The sequence below is a fragment of the Ostrea edulis genome, chromosome 3, assembly GCF_947568905.1.
Source record: "Ostrea edulis chromosome 3, xbOstEdul1.1, whole genome shotgun sequence".
NCBI lineage: Eukaryota > Metazoa > Mollusca > Bivalvia > Ostreida > Ostreidae > Ostrea > Ostrea edulis.
Window position 1 is genome coordinate 58,862,446 of NC_079166.1, and position 21,083 is coordinate 58,883,528.

The following is a 21,083-nucleotide window of genomic DNA, read 5'->3' on the forward strand; positions in this document are numbered from 1 at the left end:
TAGGCCATTTTTGGCACACTGTTTTTGACTACGAATTACTCCGTTTACTTGATCAAGGAATAGGGCTCACAGCGGGTGTGACCGGTCGACAGGGGATGTTTACTACTACTTTCGGTTCTCAGTGCAAGAAAAACAGCAATGTATATGCTGAGAAATATATTTTAGATGACCAATTGTGGTTTGTACAAATCAAACATTCCAAGATAACAACACCCTCGGGCATTGATCACGTGGGGTGATTTTCCGGTTTAAATCATAAAAATGTGTTGGCATCGCGCTAAAACAACTTTACAAAATCCGGCCGGCAAAATATCTCTACCGTTCAAATAAATTAATGTAGCTATACTCATCCATTTTCAAACAAAGAATAATCAATGATGTAATCGCATCACTCCAGGTTATGCAATTTTATTGACATTCCAAGCAAATGTACAATGAACACAGTAGAATTACATCATAAATCCTGAAACAGCACCCAAAGTACCAGGAAAAGCCATCCCCAAAAAATAATATCGTGGTATATACAACATCCGTATATATAGCACATCACCATCATTCCCGATAAATGGAAAACAAACAATTCTAAATATAACATGATGACAGCGGTCACTCTCGAAGAGTGAAATAATTAATTGAATACAGAACAAGAGTACCGTAAACAGTAGATGATACGCCCATGAAAATGTTAACATAGGGTATTTTTCTTAAGCCATAATTTGTAGAACTTTTGCTTTAGGTAGTACCATTCATCATCAGGCTGTGACATACTTTCTTTGTATTGTATAAATAGAGGGTCTTAGCTTAAAACTGTGACATGAGGTAAAGAGACAAACCAAGAGTTCTGTGTGTAAAATATTTTCCCAAAGTTGACCAAGTTCAACAATATTTAAAACATCAAAGAAAATTAAAAATTGTTAAGAATCAAAATCCATGCATTATGCACATCTTCAAGTTATTTACAAAGACCCTAGCTTCTATTGTGAGAGGATTTAAAAGAACAAACCATGTTCTTTATTAATATGATATTTCCTCAAATGGACAAAGTTCAAAAACCTGTAATTTTCTTTACAATTGAAGAAAATCAAAATCCTTGCCACATGCACATCTTCCATAATCATGCAAATACTCTGTAAAATAAGAAAGTCCTCACTTAAAAACCGAGGAAGAAAAACCATCAAAGACAAATCATGTACTCTCTTTGTAATATTTCCTCAAAACAGACCAAGTTCAACAACCTGTAATGTTCTCAAAATAGAAGAAAATCGAAATCCTTGTCAAATGCACATCTTCAATACCCATATATATATAAACACTCTTTAAAACAAGATGGTCCTCACTAGAAAATTGTGGGAAGAGTTTACCTGATAAATTATGTACCTTCCATAAAACAACAATTTTCAAATAAAGGGACAAAACTCCTGCAAGAGAGGTAAAAATGGGTCCAAATTGCAACATGATCTCGAGTGATCCACAAAGAAGCTACATAGGACGTTTTAGCTTGATATGTGACAGAAATATGAAATTAGAAACAGAAAATCCCGAACGGACGGACGGGCGTACACACATCGCTGTACCATAATACGTCCCGCCTAAAAGACGGGCATATAACAATATATTTTAAAATAATCTAACTTAATAATTCGCAAAATATCTAAACCAAAGCAAAATGTTTGAAGCTATTCTCGAAACATGACAGATTTGCTTTGTGTACATTAGAAGCCTGTATAACTCCCCAACAACGAAGAAACATTGCATTTGTTCGTCCCAGGGACAAACCACAAAGTTCTAGAGGTACGTGTATTATATTACTTTGTCGACAAAGGCAAGTTTACTAAACGAGATAACTCGAGATTAATGTTCGTCATTTCCCGCAAACATTTCTAGGTCATTGTGACGTCACAATGCGCTGATTTCAAGTTCAATAAGTGAGACGGATTTATTCTTTAAAAAAAGATCTATTTCGGTCTATCAATAATTATTCAGAATATTTATGACCGACATATTTTGCATTTAGAAATACCAATTTCATAGTGTTGTAGAAAATAGCAATACATGTATTTAAAACTGAATCGGACTATTGACCTATTTTAATTATCCCTCTACCAAATATCAACCAAGATATCGTCGTCGGTCAGATTCTCATTCTTTTAAACTGTAACCACGACTTATCAAGACAGTAGAACATGCAATGGCGTGTTCACAAACATGATGTAGGTAACTTTACAGGTGTCTGAATTCTAGATGTAACGCCAAGAAATCAATGATACTGAATTCGAATTCCTTCCTCAGGTTCCCGGCATTAAAAAGTGAAAGTCATAGATAAGATAAAAGAACCCTTACTTGATACGACGGTAAAAAATGTGGCAGCTGATACACCCCAAAATAGTGATGTTTCTGTATAAGCGAAATATCGAAGTGCTCACCATTGATCATTAAATCAAACATTACAAGTTGCAATTGGTGGCTTAAAAAAACTTTTCATGGGATTTCTGGAAGGGTCTGATTTGCTTTCGTTAATAGAAAGGTGAAGATAACGAACAGTGAGATAACCCCTACAAGCAATACAAAATAGTTGGGCAAACACGGACCCCTGGATATACCAGAGGTGGGATCTGGTGCCTAGGAGGAGTAAGCATTTAATCATTCACGACTTAATGGCGTCGGACGACTAATATTGTCCACGCAAACAGAAATACTTCCCTGAATCTGCTATCATCACAACAACCCTATTCAATATTAAACAGCTATTTAATCAAATTATTATTGTGATAAACTAGATGTATACTAGTTTTGTTTGCCTAAAATCTGTAAAACCTACCAAAGTTTACAAACTACGCTACTTTTGACTCCAATAATAATGGCTACCGAAAGACTAACATTCATATCTAAATATAGATTCCGATTTGTGAAATAAATAAATAAGAAATAAAAATAAATAACTTCTAGTGGCAAAATGTTCTTAATTTTGCATTTTATCTAATTATGTTTTTAATTTCTAATTCGCACCTAATTGATTAACGCTAAACAAACAACTTTGATTGGTACACTGTGAACTCGGGGGTATTATCTCAGTTCACTAGAGCGTAACGTTTTACCAAGATTTTTTCCTATTACAAGTTTTAATTAATACACAATATATCAGGGCTTCTAAGTAAAATTATGATTTTCACTCTCAGTTCGTGACGCGTCTGCCGGACTCGCCATATCAGACAAACTTGCGTTCCAAATGAAGTTTATGCGTCTAAGACGCAGATTCTTGCATTAGTGACAACCCTGTAAGTATACTACGACCTTGACCTCTGACCTTGAAAAACAATAGCATATCTTCCTCTCATCATGGTGATCAAATGTACCAATTAAGTTGCAATATTCTATAGCTTACGATTCAGTTTGTATCCCGCCTACATGGTTTTCCTACTAAGTAATACTATGACCTTGACCTTGAAAAACAATAGACATCTTCCTCTCATCATGGGGATCAAGTATCCCAAGTTGTAGTATCCTGGAGCTGACGGTTTGGTTTGTATCCTGCCCACAGGGATTTCCTACTAGGTTTTCCTACTAAGGGATACTACGGTCTTGACATTTAACCTCTGACCTTGAAAAACAATAGGCATCTTCCTCTCATCATGATGATCAAATGGACCAAGTTGTAAAAACCTAGAGCTTGCAATTCGGTCTGTATCCTGCCCACTAGGTCCGGACGAACGAACGAACAGACGACGCCATACCATAATACGTCCCGTCTTCGACGGGTGTATAATAACAATGTTTGTGGTACTTTTAAAACAATTTATTTTATTCATAAATTATTACCACATTGCCGGTGGCATTTTTCCAGAGCACTTTGGGTAATTCCCATCATTTGCAGATGATGAAGAGGAAACCATGTATACATGTAATGATGTTATTCGTGTATAATCATTGGAGAGAGCTTGATGCATCACTTTGCGACGTTAGCTCCACGTTAGCTCCACTCACTATAGTTATGGGATCTTTCATATTGCAAGGTACCAAGTCATGGTATTCAGTCGATAAGGCATGACATTTCATTAACTGGAGATCCATCCTTATAACTCAAATCGACTCAAACAGAACAGACAATCTTCAATCCAATTAAAATCAGACCAGTGTAACTATTAGAGAAGATCTTATTTTAATTAAATTGAGACAATCTTTGAGCTTTAATGGCTGTTCTTTCCCCCGAGAGCCCTGCTTCAATAGTCTTCACGAAAACTATTATTGAATACATGCCCTTCAGCAGGTATTTCTATCAATTTCACCTGCCAAAACAAAAATTAACATGCTCGATAAAAAAAAAAGATCCACATAAAGATCGAAGTTTGTTTGATCCTAATACATGTTATGTTTATCATTGTATACTTTTGCCAGTGCAATTCCCGTTTCCGACGTTTTTCATATTCTTATGCATGTTCCTTAGCCTCTGGGGTTTGTCCATTTGTCATTGTTTTTTACACAGCTTTGCCGCAGCGCTATATTTTATAGGCTAAGTATCATTTTGAACAAATGTGCATGCTGCATCCGTGTGAATTAAGCACGTTTACTCGGTACTAATACTGTTCACATTGATGTTTTACTACACACATCTGCATGACTAGGATTTACACATTAAACATTAATTTGTACTAGAAAGTATTATTTGCAGGAGGTACCAATATGATATTCTTAACAAGAATGATCAGCTGTTACAGTCAATCTAATTAAAATTCCATTTGATTCATCAAGATAATTATATCTACGACACTCTATGCAATAATGATGTTTGCAGAAATATGGTGTATTTTATAAGTAAACCGATCTCATACTAGGTGATACTGCGTTTGCTCCGCTTCGGAGCCGATCCCTCGTGATCCAGTGACGACTCCTCGAGTGTGACATTGTATACGGTGTAGCCGCTATGCGAAGGTTACTATGCAAAGGCACCCTAACCAAAACAGTTTCATGTACAGATTCTTATTGATTTTTAAATTTTGAATTTCTTAATAATCAATTTAATTATAAAATTACAGACGCAGATTCAAACGGGAATTTTAACTGAAGAATGACTTGCTTCTGTGTCCCACTTTCCCCCCGAATGAATGCAAAAATATCACCTTTCTATACATAATTTATCCACTGTCCAACGAACTGTATTTCCCAAAAAATTGCCCCTGCGGATAAACCCCATACTAGATCGGTTGCAAAATTACGACTACTTTAAACACGACCTCTTTACTACAGCGATGCATAAATTTGCCTATAGTTGGCGATAAACCGGAAACGCGATGACGAAAACCAAATCCAACTGGTAGCAATAAAGCAGCTACTCGCTTTAAAAACAAACTATTGGAACTCTTCAATTTCGGGAAATAAAATATTTGCCATGAAAGTCGTCATTCGAACCGAAAATTTAGCAATAGTTTATTTTATGGAATTTACATACTTAGTAAGTGATGCAACATCAATAGTGATACAAATTGGGTTTAATAGTCAATTAACTTATTGAAGCGAACAGCAATGTCACCTAAGAGCACATTAATTGCTAGAACCGCCGAAGCTGAAAGTAAATTTCCAGACATGAATTATGAAGGATTGCTCCGAGATTCGATGAAGGCGTCAGTCCAAATATTCAGCCAAGCCGAATCGCAGCCGAGATTAGAGCTTTGCGAGTTCAGTCATGGTTGCTTTGTTACGTTGTACCAGACGGTACAGACAAAACTGCCGATTCTCCTATAAGATTAAAAATACTTCGTCGTAAACCATGCTCCCTCGTGATAATGGAGAGAATCGACGAGATGCACCGTGGGTAACCACGTCGACGATGATGAAAATACGTACATTAATGGTAACTTCTGACATTCGACATTTACCCGGGAAACGTCACAATGGCCCGTCACAATTTAGTCTCATTCTCACCAGAGGGCGCATTTTGCAAACTTCAGAGTAAACTGGTTCCCAGCTGATTGATGCTACACACAACCTGTTGTACCCGTAGAGAAGCGAGATCAACAGGGAACCAGTTTAGCTTCAGAGTAGTCTGCTTCCCCTTCCCACAATTCCGTTCGCGCATTCTCTACATTTTGAGGTATCACACCGGCAATTATTTTCACTAGATATTACCACAGAGGAAAAAAAAATCATTAAAAATTAATTTACAGAATTGATGCCGAATAACGCAGTCAGAAACGTTCTATGTTACCTATCTCGTCTGCCGACACCAGTATAAGAACACCCTACGCGACATTTTTGAAAATAAATTACCCGCAAACAAGACTACCCTCAAATCCACGTGTTTTTCCACATGTGTGTAAACAGCCGGAGTGCACCTCAGGAAGTAGCCTCAGCTACCAACAGTAAATAGTTCCTTTGTATACAGTTGGTTATTTCTACAAATTACACAAAATTTCCTAATCAGGGGTAGAAAAATTAAGAGAAAAGAAGAAGAGGAAATGAGAAAAATCGTGCAAGGAAAAAAATATTTATTCAAATATATGGAACTACAATTGACTAAGTTCATTTTGATTATACAATTACCGGTATGATACCTTGAGGTCCATTCTCCTCCACAGAGTTATCGGTCCTTTCTCTTCCGTATAAGGGAGAGAAAGGACCGATAACTTTGTGGAAGAGAATGTTTGAGGTCAGTCACCGGTTGATTTGGTGTATGACATTGCGCAATTCTAAAATGGCGGACAAAGTAAGTTTTCATGTCTAGAAAGAATACATAAACCCTCTCATTTTACTTTAGGACAACTTATTTCACCATTTCGTTTTGTTGCCTTAAGTTCTTTTCTTTTTATTTCCCGATTCTTTTTACTTATTTAGGCGAAAATAACTTCGAAATCACCAGACTGGAAATTGTTTACATTTTGTTGTATTATTTGATTTAATTTGCGTGTTTCATTTATTCGCCCTAAAGAAGGGATGTGTTGTTTTTTATTCCATTTTCCTTCATAAGCACAAATGCATTGCTTCTAAATGTGTCTTTGTTTTCATATCATTGTGCATTTCTTTTAATGGAATAATATTGTTGACACGATATGCGGTATAATATGTACAGAAAGGGAATCAATTATGTTATGGTTTTGGAACTCGAAGACAGCTGTAGGAAACAGTTATGTGTGAGTGTGTGTTTTAAAAACACAATTTGTTTTATACAGATCATATCTAATACCACACTATGGGAGATCATATACTGTACACCAACTTTTATTCGCGTGCGAAAAAGATTCACGAGTTTCTCAAGAACCTCATCGTCGCGATTGTTTCTCTCGCGAATAGGTCTTTGAATGTCTGTCATAGGCTCGAAAAAGGCTTGATCACGAAAATTACTCGCCACGAACCAGTTGCCCACAAATGAATCGTGAAATAAAGTAACCGGGAATAAGTTTGTTTACAATATTCTCCCTGATATTAACGTTCCGCGAAAAGTGAAAGGTGAAGATTTCTGGTTTACCACATCCAAACTACAATATTGCAGGAATGTAAACTTAGGTGCCATTGGGAACGATTAGCTATCATGAAAATTGCCATGAAGATCTCTTTGGATTTGGAGGCTCTTTAAAATTCTGCGGGAAGCAACTAACCTTTTAAACTATTTTGAGTGTTTATATGAGAACATTTTGTATTGTTACAACGTCATAATATTCGCTTCCGTGTAACATATACCATTGCATGCCTGTTAGAATAGATAACCAATGTACCTAACATACAAATAAAAAGTACGAGTTTAAACATTGACCCAACATTACGAGGATAATAACGGTAAACTCCGAAAATTTATTAAAAGTGCAACATTCCGCTTTCAGTAAAAAGTCATTATTTAACATCTAAACACGAAAATATTTCAGTGTTTTACATGTTACACTAATGTTCTAGAGTTTTCTTTCAAATGTTTCTTAACAGAATATTCCAGCAGTAATGTAAGTATATGTAACTTTATTACCTTCCATTCTAAAAACATGCGGCATATTGTTATACTTTAGCAGTTTTATTTTAGTGTATAACCGAAGAAAATCGGATCTACCATGCTAGATGGATTTTTTTCCGTTGAACAAAATTGTCAATTATTGAAATCAACATACCCTCATAATACGATATATTTTCAGTGTTTCACATGTATATTTCATGACATGTATTTGAAATGTTCCATATTTTGTCGATATTTACATGTATATGACACAATAAACAATTTTGTTTTACATGTGTCATTGTCGCTGGATGTGTGGTTATGACATCATGAGTTTACATTGATATAGATAAACCACATATTGCACGGCAGCAATATAACATTTAGTATGTCTTTTTATCTCATTTGTGTGGTTCTTATCGCTAGTTTGATATTCCATCGTGATCAATCTCATAACTCATATAAAGAATATAAAACCAAGAGTTGGGCATGAAGTCCTAGGTCTTGATAAGGTAAATGGAGTAATCCATAGTCAACATCAGTGTGTGAAGAACGGTCTGACAATGGGTATGAAACACGACAGACAGCATTTAACCCAATGACAGGTTGTACTGGCAAACTAAATCGTTATAATGACCATAAAATTTGAGAAACACTCATTTTAAACGGGACTGTTGAAACTCTTGTAACATGATTTTTTTTGTCAGTAGCCTGCCTCGATTTGAAAACTGATCATACACAGAACAAGCTCTTATGTATCGAATTAGTTGAGAGATATATGCAGGTGATATTGAAATATTACTACACACATATCGGAAGTCAGCAATGGAAAAGCTGAGGTCATCCAGTTTTTCATAAAATCATGTTGTTAATTTGCCGCTAGCATCTATGTGGAAACAATCTAAGTATGAAGCAGATGTAGAAGACTCTATTGTGTTCTTTTTGAGTTTACTGGGATATATCGAAAGTATACATATGAATGAAAATGAATATTTTCAACAGCTAAGCTAAAATGAAATAAAAAATATGAATAATGTTGTGTTCCATTTGTATTGATGAAAAAGTTGTTGATGACGAAAGGTGAAGATAACGAACAGTGATCAAACAGTGATCAAACTCCTCTAAGGATTAAAAGATAAAGAGTTGGGCAAACACGGACCCCTGGATATACCAGACGTGGGATCAGGTGCCTATAAGGAGTACGCATCCCCCGTACATCGGTCACAACTTCTGCGAGTCCTACGTCTTGATCAAGTAAACGGAGTAATCCGCAGTCAAACTCAGTGATGTGAAAAACCTGTTTTCTAATTTATTGTAAGGAATGAGCGTGTAAATTTCTGAAATTTCCTACGTTTTATGGTATTGATTTGGGAGAAAAGTGAAAAATTAAGTTTTCCAAAAATGCTTTGGGATTGTTTAGAATCCACACTTGATATAAACCACTTCGTGCATATGTTGTGGTATAATCAACGGTGAATATAACAAACAGTGATCAATCTCACGATAAATAAGTGTGATGAAAGGTGAAGATAACTAACATTGATTACTCTCATAACTCCTATAAGCAATGCAAAATAGATAGTTGGGCAAACACGGACCCTGGATACACCAGAGGTGGGATCAGGTACCTAGGAGATGTTTCTCCTTCATAACAGATAATATCTTAGTGAGAGGTAAATATAGGGCTTTGTAAAACATTTACATGTCTGCAAGGGCATTTGTGTGGTTTTTAAAATCCAGTATGGGTACGGTAATTCATATTCATTCAACCATTGGCTGGGATATCAAATGTGTTTGAAATTGAAACATGATTTTGAAGATTTTTTCTTTGGAAGGAGAGCTTTGAGTATACATTGAATTATCAAGGTGAAATTAAATTCAAGTTTGTTTACAATTCAGTTTTAGAACAAAAACAATGTTGTTACAAGCCTTGTCAGCTGGAACCGATACATATTCCTCAAGTAAACTATCTAATTCTCTCATTATTTCTTGTTTATTTAAACGGATAAGAGTTCCGGCCGACATTGTAGATTGTAAATATCTGAAAAGATTTTTCTTCTTCATACATTGATTTATGATATTGGTACATGTATTTGTCTGTTTATGCGTTTCTTCCAAATCGAATTCATTTTACTGTATGTGCTGAAAAACCTTGATTTGATGTTTTTTTTAATGTAATTGTATATACCATTTTAATTCAGTCAATAACGCGCATGCCCAGATTAATATTGTAAAGATTGAATGTAACAGTGGAATCTCTTCAGTTTATAACTAGAATTTGCTTAGTAGGCTTTTTGAACAGAATGGAGCCCAGATATTGTTTGATTGAGTGATACGGCTTTAGCTGGCTCCAGGTTAGAGGGGGATTTCGGGGGTTTAACCCCGTTAACAAAGTGATCCTATTTTGCCATTTTGGGGTACACACTGTTGTCAATTGGACAATGTTCTTGTACTGTACCTGCGTAACCCCCACCCTCCCAAAAGAAACAATTTTGCTGAAGCATTGCGAAGAGGATCCCCGAACGTAAACACACATTCGGAATATACATCATAATCAATGGAAAGAAATATTTGAAATCCTTCATTAACAAATTTACATCATAACCGTGATAGAAAGAGGAAATTGTCTTTTAGAGACAAGGAAAAAAAACAGTTTGATTTATCTGCGTTTCCTTTTAGAATGACTTCGGGCTTAAAGGACCAGAGCCACAATGTACTAAAATTGGCCCTTTCACCAAAATAAATGAGACTTTCACAGTTGATGCTCTAGGATTTATAGGTCATAGAACAATTTATTTTATAACAATATCTTTTCTAGTTTTCGTTTTACAGTCGTTTACACTTTGTGTTGTTTTTCAACAGAAAAACTATATAACGTCATGATGTTGACGTTATGAGAATCACAGTGTAATACACAAATAATGGACGCATAGGTTAATATATATTTTTTGGGCTTATTCTGATTGTAAATCACAACTGTTAAAATACTAGGAACTTGTATATTTTCTATCACGATGTTTAAATTTGTGATATATTGCCCCCCCCCCCTTCTTACTACATAACACTACAATTTTTTCCCCGCTGTATTGAACATAATTGAAAAATCGTGATCAAAAATTAAAATTCCTTGCAGTGAAAGGACCACAGCAAACAGTATTGTTTTACCGTCTATCTCAAAGACGAGTTTATATTTTCAAGTTGCATATATCTATTTGTATCAACTTCCATTAAAATTGATATAATTGAGGATTAAAAAAAGAGAGACAACTGTATAATTTTGATTAAACTTGAGTTATTATAGTAACTAATTGCAAAAATGGAGTTTTAAAACTATTTTTTTAAAAATAAAACACGGTGGACCTTGAAAATTGTCGGCACCTCTGAAGTCTTAATTTTCTGAGCGAGGTAGACATTTAAGTCCACGGAGATCTGACATCTGTGCCTCCTTTGTGCCACCGTGCACCTTCATGTGATAAAAAGAAATGCTAAGCGAAATATTAGTGGGTGAAAATTAAAACGTATAAAACGGCGACTTGTATATATTCATATCATTTAATGATATATATTATTGTAAATTTAAAATAGTAATTTAATTTTTAAAAATGTACCTTCACTGTCTATCTTTAAAGAATTACCATACTGATTTGTAAACTTACTTAAATTGTTTACATGTTGGAGTTTGCTATTCGAAACAATTCATCTTAATTACCCTTAACTTATGACGTCCGTTCTGTATTAACTTTCCACGTTTATATGTTTGAAGCAGATATAGAGTGGACAGTGTCACTAAATGGATTTTAATTATCTCTAAGTAGAAACCTCAACATGTTTGTAAATCGGGATTATTTCTTGTATATAGATATATCAAGATATTGATATATATCCGTATGCAGACTTCCCCGCAGACGTTCACACCTTTATGAAACGCCCAAATTCTCGACATCCCGTACACAAACACCTGTACGTGTTAGTCGCACATTGTTTCACAGCACAAGCAGCACGAGTTCACCAAGAGAAGGATCATTTGACTTTGAAAATGAACAAACGAATATCACATGGTATAAATTGGCATTGATTTCAATTTGTTAAATAGCATGAATTATATCAGCTCAAAGAAATGTGGACCATAAAATGACAAGTAAAAGCATTGGTTTATTTGTGCGATTATTTTAAAAGATTAACATTTATATTAGTGCACCACATGTATTTTAATGTATAATTTTCATTGTAATTAAGAATATTAGATGATTTAGATCCGCTGTCTACATGTTTACAGGTAGTGTAGAAATATCAAAAAGTGTACAGTTGACAACGCGATTGAAATAAGAATGCGGACAATTTTTTTGTTTATTCAGTGACTCACGAACTTACACGTCTTCTGAATGAAAGTTATAGAACATACTATTTTTTTTATATCAGTTATAACACCCGAAAACGGGGGCAAAAATCATCTTCGCTTGCCATGGGTTTTGGGTCGATTCTGCTCTTCGTGGGCTGAACACATTTTGCTATCGAAGATGGAAATTTTCTTTAAAATGCCTAGATTGTCCGCTTGCATAAACATGTATTACGGTGGTAAAAAAAAGTCTAGTAAATCCAATGAAGTTGTAGTAATATAGATTTTATATTTATTTCATTTTTGACTGAGAGGGCGTTAGATAGCTAGGCACGTAACATCGGTTTAAAAAAGGGAGGGGGGGGGCAGTCCTAACTCACGATAGCCGAATAATTTAACATGGAAAAAAGAGAAATTAAATATATCAAAATGAAGTGGAATGGTTAATTAATAAGAATAATATTGTACATTTAAGATTTGATTAAACTTCCCGTACCTGTATACAATTACTGGTGCTCTCTCTCTCTCTCTCTCTCTCTCTCTCTCTCTCTCTCTCTCAGTTATAGATTCAGTACTGTTGTATAGCGTGTATGAATAGAAGCAACTAAAATGCAAATCGTCAAATAATGTTGTCTATATATATTTGTGTGTGAACTAATTGCATTTGAAACCGATATTTTAAAACATCCTTACAGTAGACTTGGATGGGTCCATGTGGCGATCTATCCACTGCACACTTAAAGAAATTGAATTTGGGAGGGGGATTGGGACAGTTTGAGTGGATGAAAACCACCACCGCCACCACACACATGTACACAATTTAAGGTTTTGAAGATTGGACAATTTAAGCACAATTTCCTGTTGCTATTGTAGGCTGGATTATTAAATTAAGATATATTTATTGGCACAACACATGTCCAGTTTATTAATTGGCAAAACATATATAATATAGCATTCAGTCCGTCTGTCATAATTTAATTTTACTTGTATCACGCAATTTGATTTGTTGAGCACGCTGAAAAAAATATTTGTTTATATTGTTTAAATGTAACTTGGCATTGGGACACACCTCCTTGACAACCAAGACGACACTATTTTTCCTTTTCTAATTTTACATTGGACAATGGAACACTGATACGTTGATAGGCCTTCGAACTAGGCCATGAAATTGAAAATCAACGGAATCAAACATGCACAATTTATAAATACTGTACTGTCTTACCCTCCCCCCCCAAACAAAAAACAAAACGCACAGTCTTTGTTTACAAGTAAAGTTACATAAAAATAGAAAATAAAAAACTCATAACATGTACAACGATATCATATGTGAAATCAAAACAAAACAAAACCAGTATATCGAGTATTTTCATATGGGGGTTACTTGATCCGCCTATCGAAGCATAAAATGCGTCATGAATATCTTACAACAGATGACGTCATGTCTCATCGATAACATGTGGATCGCTATCTATGAATTGCTTACATAATTTACTGTGTCGGATTTAACTGGCGACAATGCTGCATGTTATGGTAAGTCATATTGTAGTTTAAATCTGTTATTTTGAATTCCATTTTGCCTGACCAGGTCATGCTAATATTCAGCCCGAAAATTGGATGTACTGTAGGTCAAAGAAGGACTTGCTCCCAATGTACGTAAAGTTAGGTTAAATAAAACAGTTATTTCGAATGTTGACAGTCTAAAGCTGTGTAGTAACACTTTTGTAAAATAAATAGAGCAAAAATTATTCGATATGATATCAGTACCATACAAGAATACTTGCGTGAAGCCTGAATATTTTCCGATATCCCAAAGTGAAAGAAGACGCCGCGCCATGTTCATTTCAGTCACTAGGCCTAACAGTTTCGGTAACTGTCGTTTCGTTCAATGATAATGTTTATGATAATAATGTAAAACTACCAAAATTGTACACAGTTTTTAAGCAACTATGCAATGAAGATGTATTGTGAACGACTTTAAAAAATGAAAACAACTACATTTGTAGGTATTGAAAATGAACATCTATAGTAAAAGGGCAAAACAAGCTGCAACCGAAAACTATGATTAGGTGAGGGAATTTCCCTTGCTTTAAAAATAAACACCAAACTAAAATGACCTATGTACATATACATGACACGAAATTAAAAACGTAGTTTCCTTCTCCATAAGATACTTAAACCAGCCATATTTTCTGTAAAATTCAAGTTTACCACCACTAGCGCATTATAACCGTAATATTTTTCAGCAATCCGGAATATCATTTTTTTTAAAAATAAAAATAGTGCTCATAGCTCGCCCTAAAATATTTTTGCATTTATGGTCAATTGAAAAGGTGTATATTATAAAAATACTTTAAATATTTTGGGCGAGATGAAACCAGTATGACAAAGCCTTTACAAAATAACCAGTTTGTGGTGGAAAATGACAGAAATACGGTACCATATCCGGTTCTAGTATGTATACAGCTTTAGTTGTGCTCCTATTTTTAAAATCTAACATGTTTTTTTTAAGCCCCGGATTCTGATACATATTTATAACACCAAGACTCCTATTCAACACTTACTTTCATTTTTATATATTTTAAGGGCCATAATATGGGGTTTGTGGCTCTGGTCCGTTGTGATATTGAAAATGTTTAACAATGGCGCACTTCTTCCGTGGTACCTCTTGAGGAAAATTGTATGGCTTCCTTGTGCCCAAAACATGTCTGGATGTAACGGGTATGTGTTTATGATGTTAGCAATGTTTATGTTTTCCATCAAATGAAAATACACCCATACAATCATCTTTAATTGTAAGAACGTCCTCCATACAACCTCGCATATGTCAGTTTATCAACAATAATGAATAAATACAAAATATATCCCGACTGAAGAAACAAAGAGATATCGTTCAGATATTTAAGAATGATGCTTTAGTCCTTATATTTCAGACATGGGATAATAGCTGATTTAAGTGTGTAAAACGGAATTAATTTGTTTTGGGCATAAAACCAACGGTTAGTGTTCGATATCGATATTACATTGATAACAAACCCGAAAGTGCACCGTGTTGACTCAGCTTTTAATTTTTGTATTAATGCATGAAAAGGTAAAGATAGCGAACTGTAATACATCCCAAATCTCCTACATGTATAAGGAATACAAATAAGAGAGGTAGACAAGCGCGGACCAGATATGCCAGAGGTAGGATCATTTACCTAGGAGGAGTAAGCATTCCCTGTTGACCGATCACACTCGCTATGAACCCTAACATTTGATGAGATAAGCGTACTAACGCTAAATCAGTGTGCCAAGAACGGTCTAACAATTGATATAAAACACGTCAGATAACATTTGAGCCAATGATAGGTTATATTGGAAAACTAGATCCTTGCAACGGCCATAGAATTTTCGAAATGCTGACGTTAAAGGAGGCTGTTGAAAACCCTGCACCACCATCTTGTTTGTCTGTAGCTTGCCTTGATTTAAAAACTGATGATACGCAGAACAAGCTCTTGTGTATCTAATCAGGTGAGAGATATAAACATCACATGCAGATTTTTGATAATGGAATATTGCTACGTAAATCTGAAAAGCTGACAACGGAGAAGCTGAAAGCATCCCGTTTGCCATAACGTAAAGCTGTTAGCTTGGCGTATATCTATATTTGATAAATATCAAAGTAAGACAAGTATTAGACACTGATTTTAACTACAAATTACTCCATTTGCCTGATCAAGGTATAGGGCTCACGGCAGTTGTGACCGGTCATTAGAGGATGCTTACTTCTCCTAGACACCTGATTTCACCTGTAGTGTTTCTAGAGGTTGTTCATTGCCTAATCTGAATTTTATCATTCTTTATAGGATTTATGAGATTGATCACTGCTCGTCATCTTTTCTTGTTCCATCGGTGCGGTAGTTCAGTAATAGAGTAATCGCTTTTTAATTGGGTGGTCGTGAGTTCAAATCCCGATCATGCCATGACTGCGTCAAACCTATGACTTAAAAAAGGTATTGATTGCTCCTTCACCAAACGCTCGGCATTTGGAATTGAGAATCACAGGTATTTCGGATATACCGTATAAGCAAAATTTTTAGCGAGGATATACTTTTGCTTAGCAAGAGTGATGAGATCGCTAAAATTCAGTATCGCTAACAATTCATTGCATATTGTAGGCAATATATATCTATCCTGGATATTTAAAGTGGATAAAATTAGCTCTCGTTAAATATATACCCATTTTATGCTATATTGCTATATTGTGTCTCGCTAAAAAATCCACTGGTCCTATATCGCGACAGGCGTTAGTACGTTAAAGAAACGTCACCGTTACAGTCATTAAGCGCTAAGCATAGGACTTCACTTAAAATCAGCATTTTGGAAATTGTATAGTCGTTATAAGGATTTAATTTACCGATTCAAACTGTCATTGGGTCTAATGTTATTTGACGTGTTTCAAAGCAATTGTTAGACCGTTCTTGGTTAACTTATTTTGACTACGGATTACTACGTTTACCTGGTCAAGATATAGATCCAATGGTGGGTGTGACCTGTCAACAGGCGGTACTTAGTTCTCCTAGGCACATGGTCCCACCCCTGGTATGTCTAGAGGTCCGTGTTTGCCCAGCTCTTAAGTTTATATTTTTATAGAAGTTATTAAATGCCTTTTCTACATCTAGCGACGTTCGAATATCAATGAAAATATTTCGAAGAAGCTTAAAACAAACAAATAAACAAGAAGCTCTTCAATATCATCTATGTATATGAAAATCTCTTTAAAATTACTCTGTTTTACAGCAAATGGATTTAGGTCGGTCATTTTGAACACAATCTAAAGTGAAAAACTAAGGGCATTGAACTGAGGTAATGCTTTCTACTATAGGTATTACATGCATGTAGTAAAATCTTAGCTATACTTATATATACCTCATATTTTAACTGTATTCGAGGTTATTATATATATGAGCTGCATATTCCCTTACTATCCTTAACTAGTGTAACTTGGCAACCACTAAGATTATGAAAGCTATATGAAAGTAGGACGAAACTAATGCTGAACCATCAACATGAAATATTGCATTCGAAGGTACTCAGATGATCATTGAAAATATTATACAATCTCATTCTTTTGTTATGAACCAACGTTATCAAGAATTTGCTCTACATTGTACTGCGAAAAGAAAGGAAGACATTTTATACATATTTAAAGATACGTTGACCACCATTTCACAACAATATTTACTGTTGACAATAATGTTTCCAGCAAGTTTGCAACAAGTTTGCAACAATGGTTTCATATCTGGAGAACTGGCGATTTGAAGAAGACCGCGTGTCCGTGGTATATTGTTCTCCGCGGGTCTGTTGCATATTTGCGGTACTGTGTTGTCAACACAACTGTCTATTTATCACAACAGAAACTAGTGACGCTTCATCATCGTGCGAATTATAAACCATTATACTGAATTAAGAGGCTCAATGACCATTCATCCACAAACTCAGACTAATCTTCACAAGAAGTTCTAGAAAACACAGAATGACAAATAGGCAAACATTTCGAGATTTATTCAAAAGATTTTGTTTTAACTGCAGGAACAACGGGTGTTGCGAAGGTTTCTACTGGAATGAGGACTATAAGAATTGTACAAGTTGGTAAACCATTTGGAAGAAATTTGCGATACACAATCATCAGTTTAATCTATTAAATCTAGTTTAAAATTCTGATCACATGAATTGTTGCAGAATGTCCTTTTGGGCACGTCGGGTCTAACTGTTATATAATGTGTGAATATCCAAACTATGGCGAAGAATGTCAGCACGAATGCACCTGCCCGAGGAGATATTGCCATGTGAGTTTTGGCTGTCAGCAACTATCTACAACAGGTACACATAACCTTTACATTCACAACAGGTAAATTTTATAACATAGTTGAAATTGTAGTAAGATGTTAAAAATGAGTAAAACATACATATGATAAAATATGTCTCTCAGATGATTCGTTGAAAGATGGAAAGGAAGAAATCAAAATCGATCACACCTCATCTTCTCAAGTAACAGCAGGACACGTAACAGGTAATATCAAAAGCTGTATACTCTGAGCATAACGATTATTAGAGAAAACTGCATTAATTGTAAAACTTAACTTCCCATAACTTATATGTCTGATAATATTTGTATTGGAAATAAAATAATGGAAAGATGTCGATAAAGTGCATTTAATGATTGATGATAAATCAACAATGTTATCATCAGGCGGAGAAAATTTGTGAGAACATGAAATAAAAAGTAAACGATGTGTGAATCAAAGAATACATTATCACCTTTATTTTAAATGCTAACATCCACAAATATATTACATATTTCATGAAAAAACCACTGAAATAATCTGTGTGTGTGTGTTTCTCTCTCTCTCTCTCTCTCTCTCTCTCTCTCTCTCTCTCTCTCTCTGAAATGCTTATCTCCTATGTATGATCCCCTTAAAGTCACGCCTATTGACTGTGTACCATTTCCACTCCATCGTCAATGATCGTGTAGCACGTGAAAGCGTAGCGAGAATCCCATCGTAATTTGATAATAATACTTACTACAAGAGTATAAAAAGCCATCCATATACCCTTCCCTTACCAAAGAAGGCAAACTTTGTGGACATGATAGCAGATTTTCTGGGAACATGGTAATGTATTAATTAAGTACCGTAAAAGTGTTACATTAATGCAATTAATGATATCTGAAAAAAACTTATATAAGTCTAAATTGTTAATTGTTTGTTAGTATTATAAACCCTAACTCTTTTTATTGACTTTACCTTGACATGTCTTCCTTATCAATCTTTCGAAAGAAGAAAATACCGTTGTCCATAATTTTGCACACATTGCTTGTTGCCTTTCTCAGACCTTGAAATGATTGCGGTACTTACGTCGTTAACTCTTTGTCTCATTTTCCTGATTACATCTGTACATTTTAATAAAATAGAGAGTAGTAATATTTAATTCTTAATTGGACAACTTCTACAAAAGTGCTGTTGTATCGTAAATTCAAAATTTGCAGTTTTTCACACTTACCACATATGATGCTGTAATCAAAGAAAACCTACTTTCTAGATAAACTTGTAGTTGTAGTATATCAATGTCTTGATTCCAAATATGTTGTATTGAAGTATTATTCACACACAGAAAAACATCATCAATGGTTGCATCACTACATGCTAACATTTCTACCAGGATTAATATACCTTACATACATGTACACCCATTAAATTTTGATTAGATAGACCCACTTTGCCGAAATAAAAGGGCAAGTAAATTACTGGAATGACATGACATCACTGATAAAATGCTATCTACACTTTCTTCTCATAAGACAGCATCAATATAATTGATATCATGTATATTTTCAACCATCCGATAAGTAAGATATCATAGAATGTATTATTAGTTCACGTGTACCGATAATTTTAGTTATAAGTTCATAACTGCTTATATATGTAAACGTGGTAACTGTTTTTGTCAGAGCGATGAGCACCCAGGATTTTTTTCTGAAGTGTAAACTTATAATGAAACATGATGATATCAAACAGAAACCCCAGAGAGAATACAAAATTAAGAGTGAATCAAACACGGACCCCTGGATATCATGGAGGTGGGATCAGGTGCGTAGGAAGAGCAAGTATCCTTTCGTCGCCGATCAAACCAGCTGAGAGTCCTCTATATTGATAAGAAGTAATCAATAGTCAATAGCAGTATGTAAAGAACAACCTAATAATTGGTATGAAACATTGCATTCGACCTAAGGTTGTATTTACAAATAACATCATTATAACGATCATATAATTGGCAAAATGCCGACTTTAAAAGGACCCATGAAACTCCTGTAACATTAACTCATTTGTCAGTAGCCTGTCTCGATTTAAAGATTTATCATACGCAGTACATACTCTCGTATATCGATTCAATTGATAAACATAAACACCATATGCAGGTCGTTATGGAATATTACTACATGTACATACCGGGTAAATATGGGAAATTGTCGACGGAATGCGGAAGTCATACCATTTGTAATAAAGTTGAGTTGTCATATTGTCTTCGATAAAATACCCAATTATGTAGTAGATGCTAAGACTCTGTGTTGTCTAATATTTTGAGTCCATTGGGATATCGTGTCAAGATATGAATGAATGTGAACAGTGTTGCTAAATAAAACGCCGTCAATATATCTAACTGTTGGATTGAAGGCCACAACAAAATAATTTTTCTTTTCATATACATGCAGATGTTTTTTGTAATAAATTGCACCTTATAAAAGGTGGTTGATTATTAAAGGAGAACAATTCGTACCCATGGAAATTCCAACTGACTGTTGGAAGACCTGATCGTCAAAGACCACGTAGATATTGTCAATGAGGAACTCCAGCATGTTTTTGAAAACAACTTCAGCGTAGAATCCAAGTAATGTTAACATATTTTTGAATATCTAAATTCAACGAAGAAAACGTATAAATCTGATTTAATACGTGTTGCTATTTTTATTTCAGAAGATGATGATTGCACCATTTTCCAAACGGCACTTTTGTTGGCTTGCATATAAACATAATCTGGTGCCTCTTGTAACAAAAATATGTTAAGAAATGACAATATATATCTGATAGGCTTTAACAAGGAATTATCTGGAAAGTTTGCTTTGAAATGAATTAAAGCAATTTGACGGCTTGTAAGTTTTCAAAAGAACATACCGACATTTTGATACCCAGTGCTAAACCTGAAGTTTATTCTCTCAGGAATATCCAAAGTATTCATCAATGTTCCAGAGAGAATTCACATGCACAATACCTGGGTAGGTATTTAATGCGAGCGATTCGT

General features: G+C 34.9%; 2 protein-coding genes and 1 long non-coding RNA gene across 6 annotated transcripts in view; 2 read left to right on the forward strand and 1 right to left on the reverse strand.

Annotated features, from left to right (window-relative positions):
- The window catches only part of LOC125673265 (uncharacterized), an 82,769-nt gene that overhangs the window by 36,875 nt on the left and 24,811 nt on the right, over positions 1-21,083 (reverse strand). The window lies entirely within an intron of this gene.
- LOC130052673 (uncharacterized) lies at positions 14,904-18,369 on the forward strand. The gene is made up of 4 exons (XM_056158360.1): positions 14,904-14,963; positions 17,817-17,872; positions 17,967-18,107; positions 18,217-18,369. Exons 1-4 carry the CDS (start codon positions 14,947-14,949, stop codon positions 18,321-18,323), a joined length of 321 nt encoding a protein of 106 aa, XP_056014335.1. The 5' UTR covers positions 14,904-14,946; the 3' UTR covers positions 18,324-18,369.
- LOC130052675 (uncharacterized) lies at positions 19,742-20,943 on the forward strand. The gene is made up of 3 exons (XR_008801052.1): positions 19,742-19,989; positions 20,547-20,672; positions 20,759-20,943. It is a non-coding gene; the product is annotated as an uncharacterized LOC130052675 (long non-coding RNA).

Bases quoted from the DNA above. Each gene is read 5' to 3' on its own strand.
- LOC130052673 (XM_056158360.1), top strand. The intron at 17,873-17,966 runs GTTGGTAAACCA...GAATTGTTGCAG, and splicing joins GGACTATAAGAATTGTACAA to AATGTCCTTTTGGGCACGTC. The intron at 18,108-18,216 runs GTACACATAACC...TATGTCTCTCAG, and splicing joins TCAGCAACTATCTACAACAG to ATGATTCGTTGAAAGATGGA.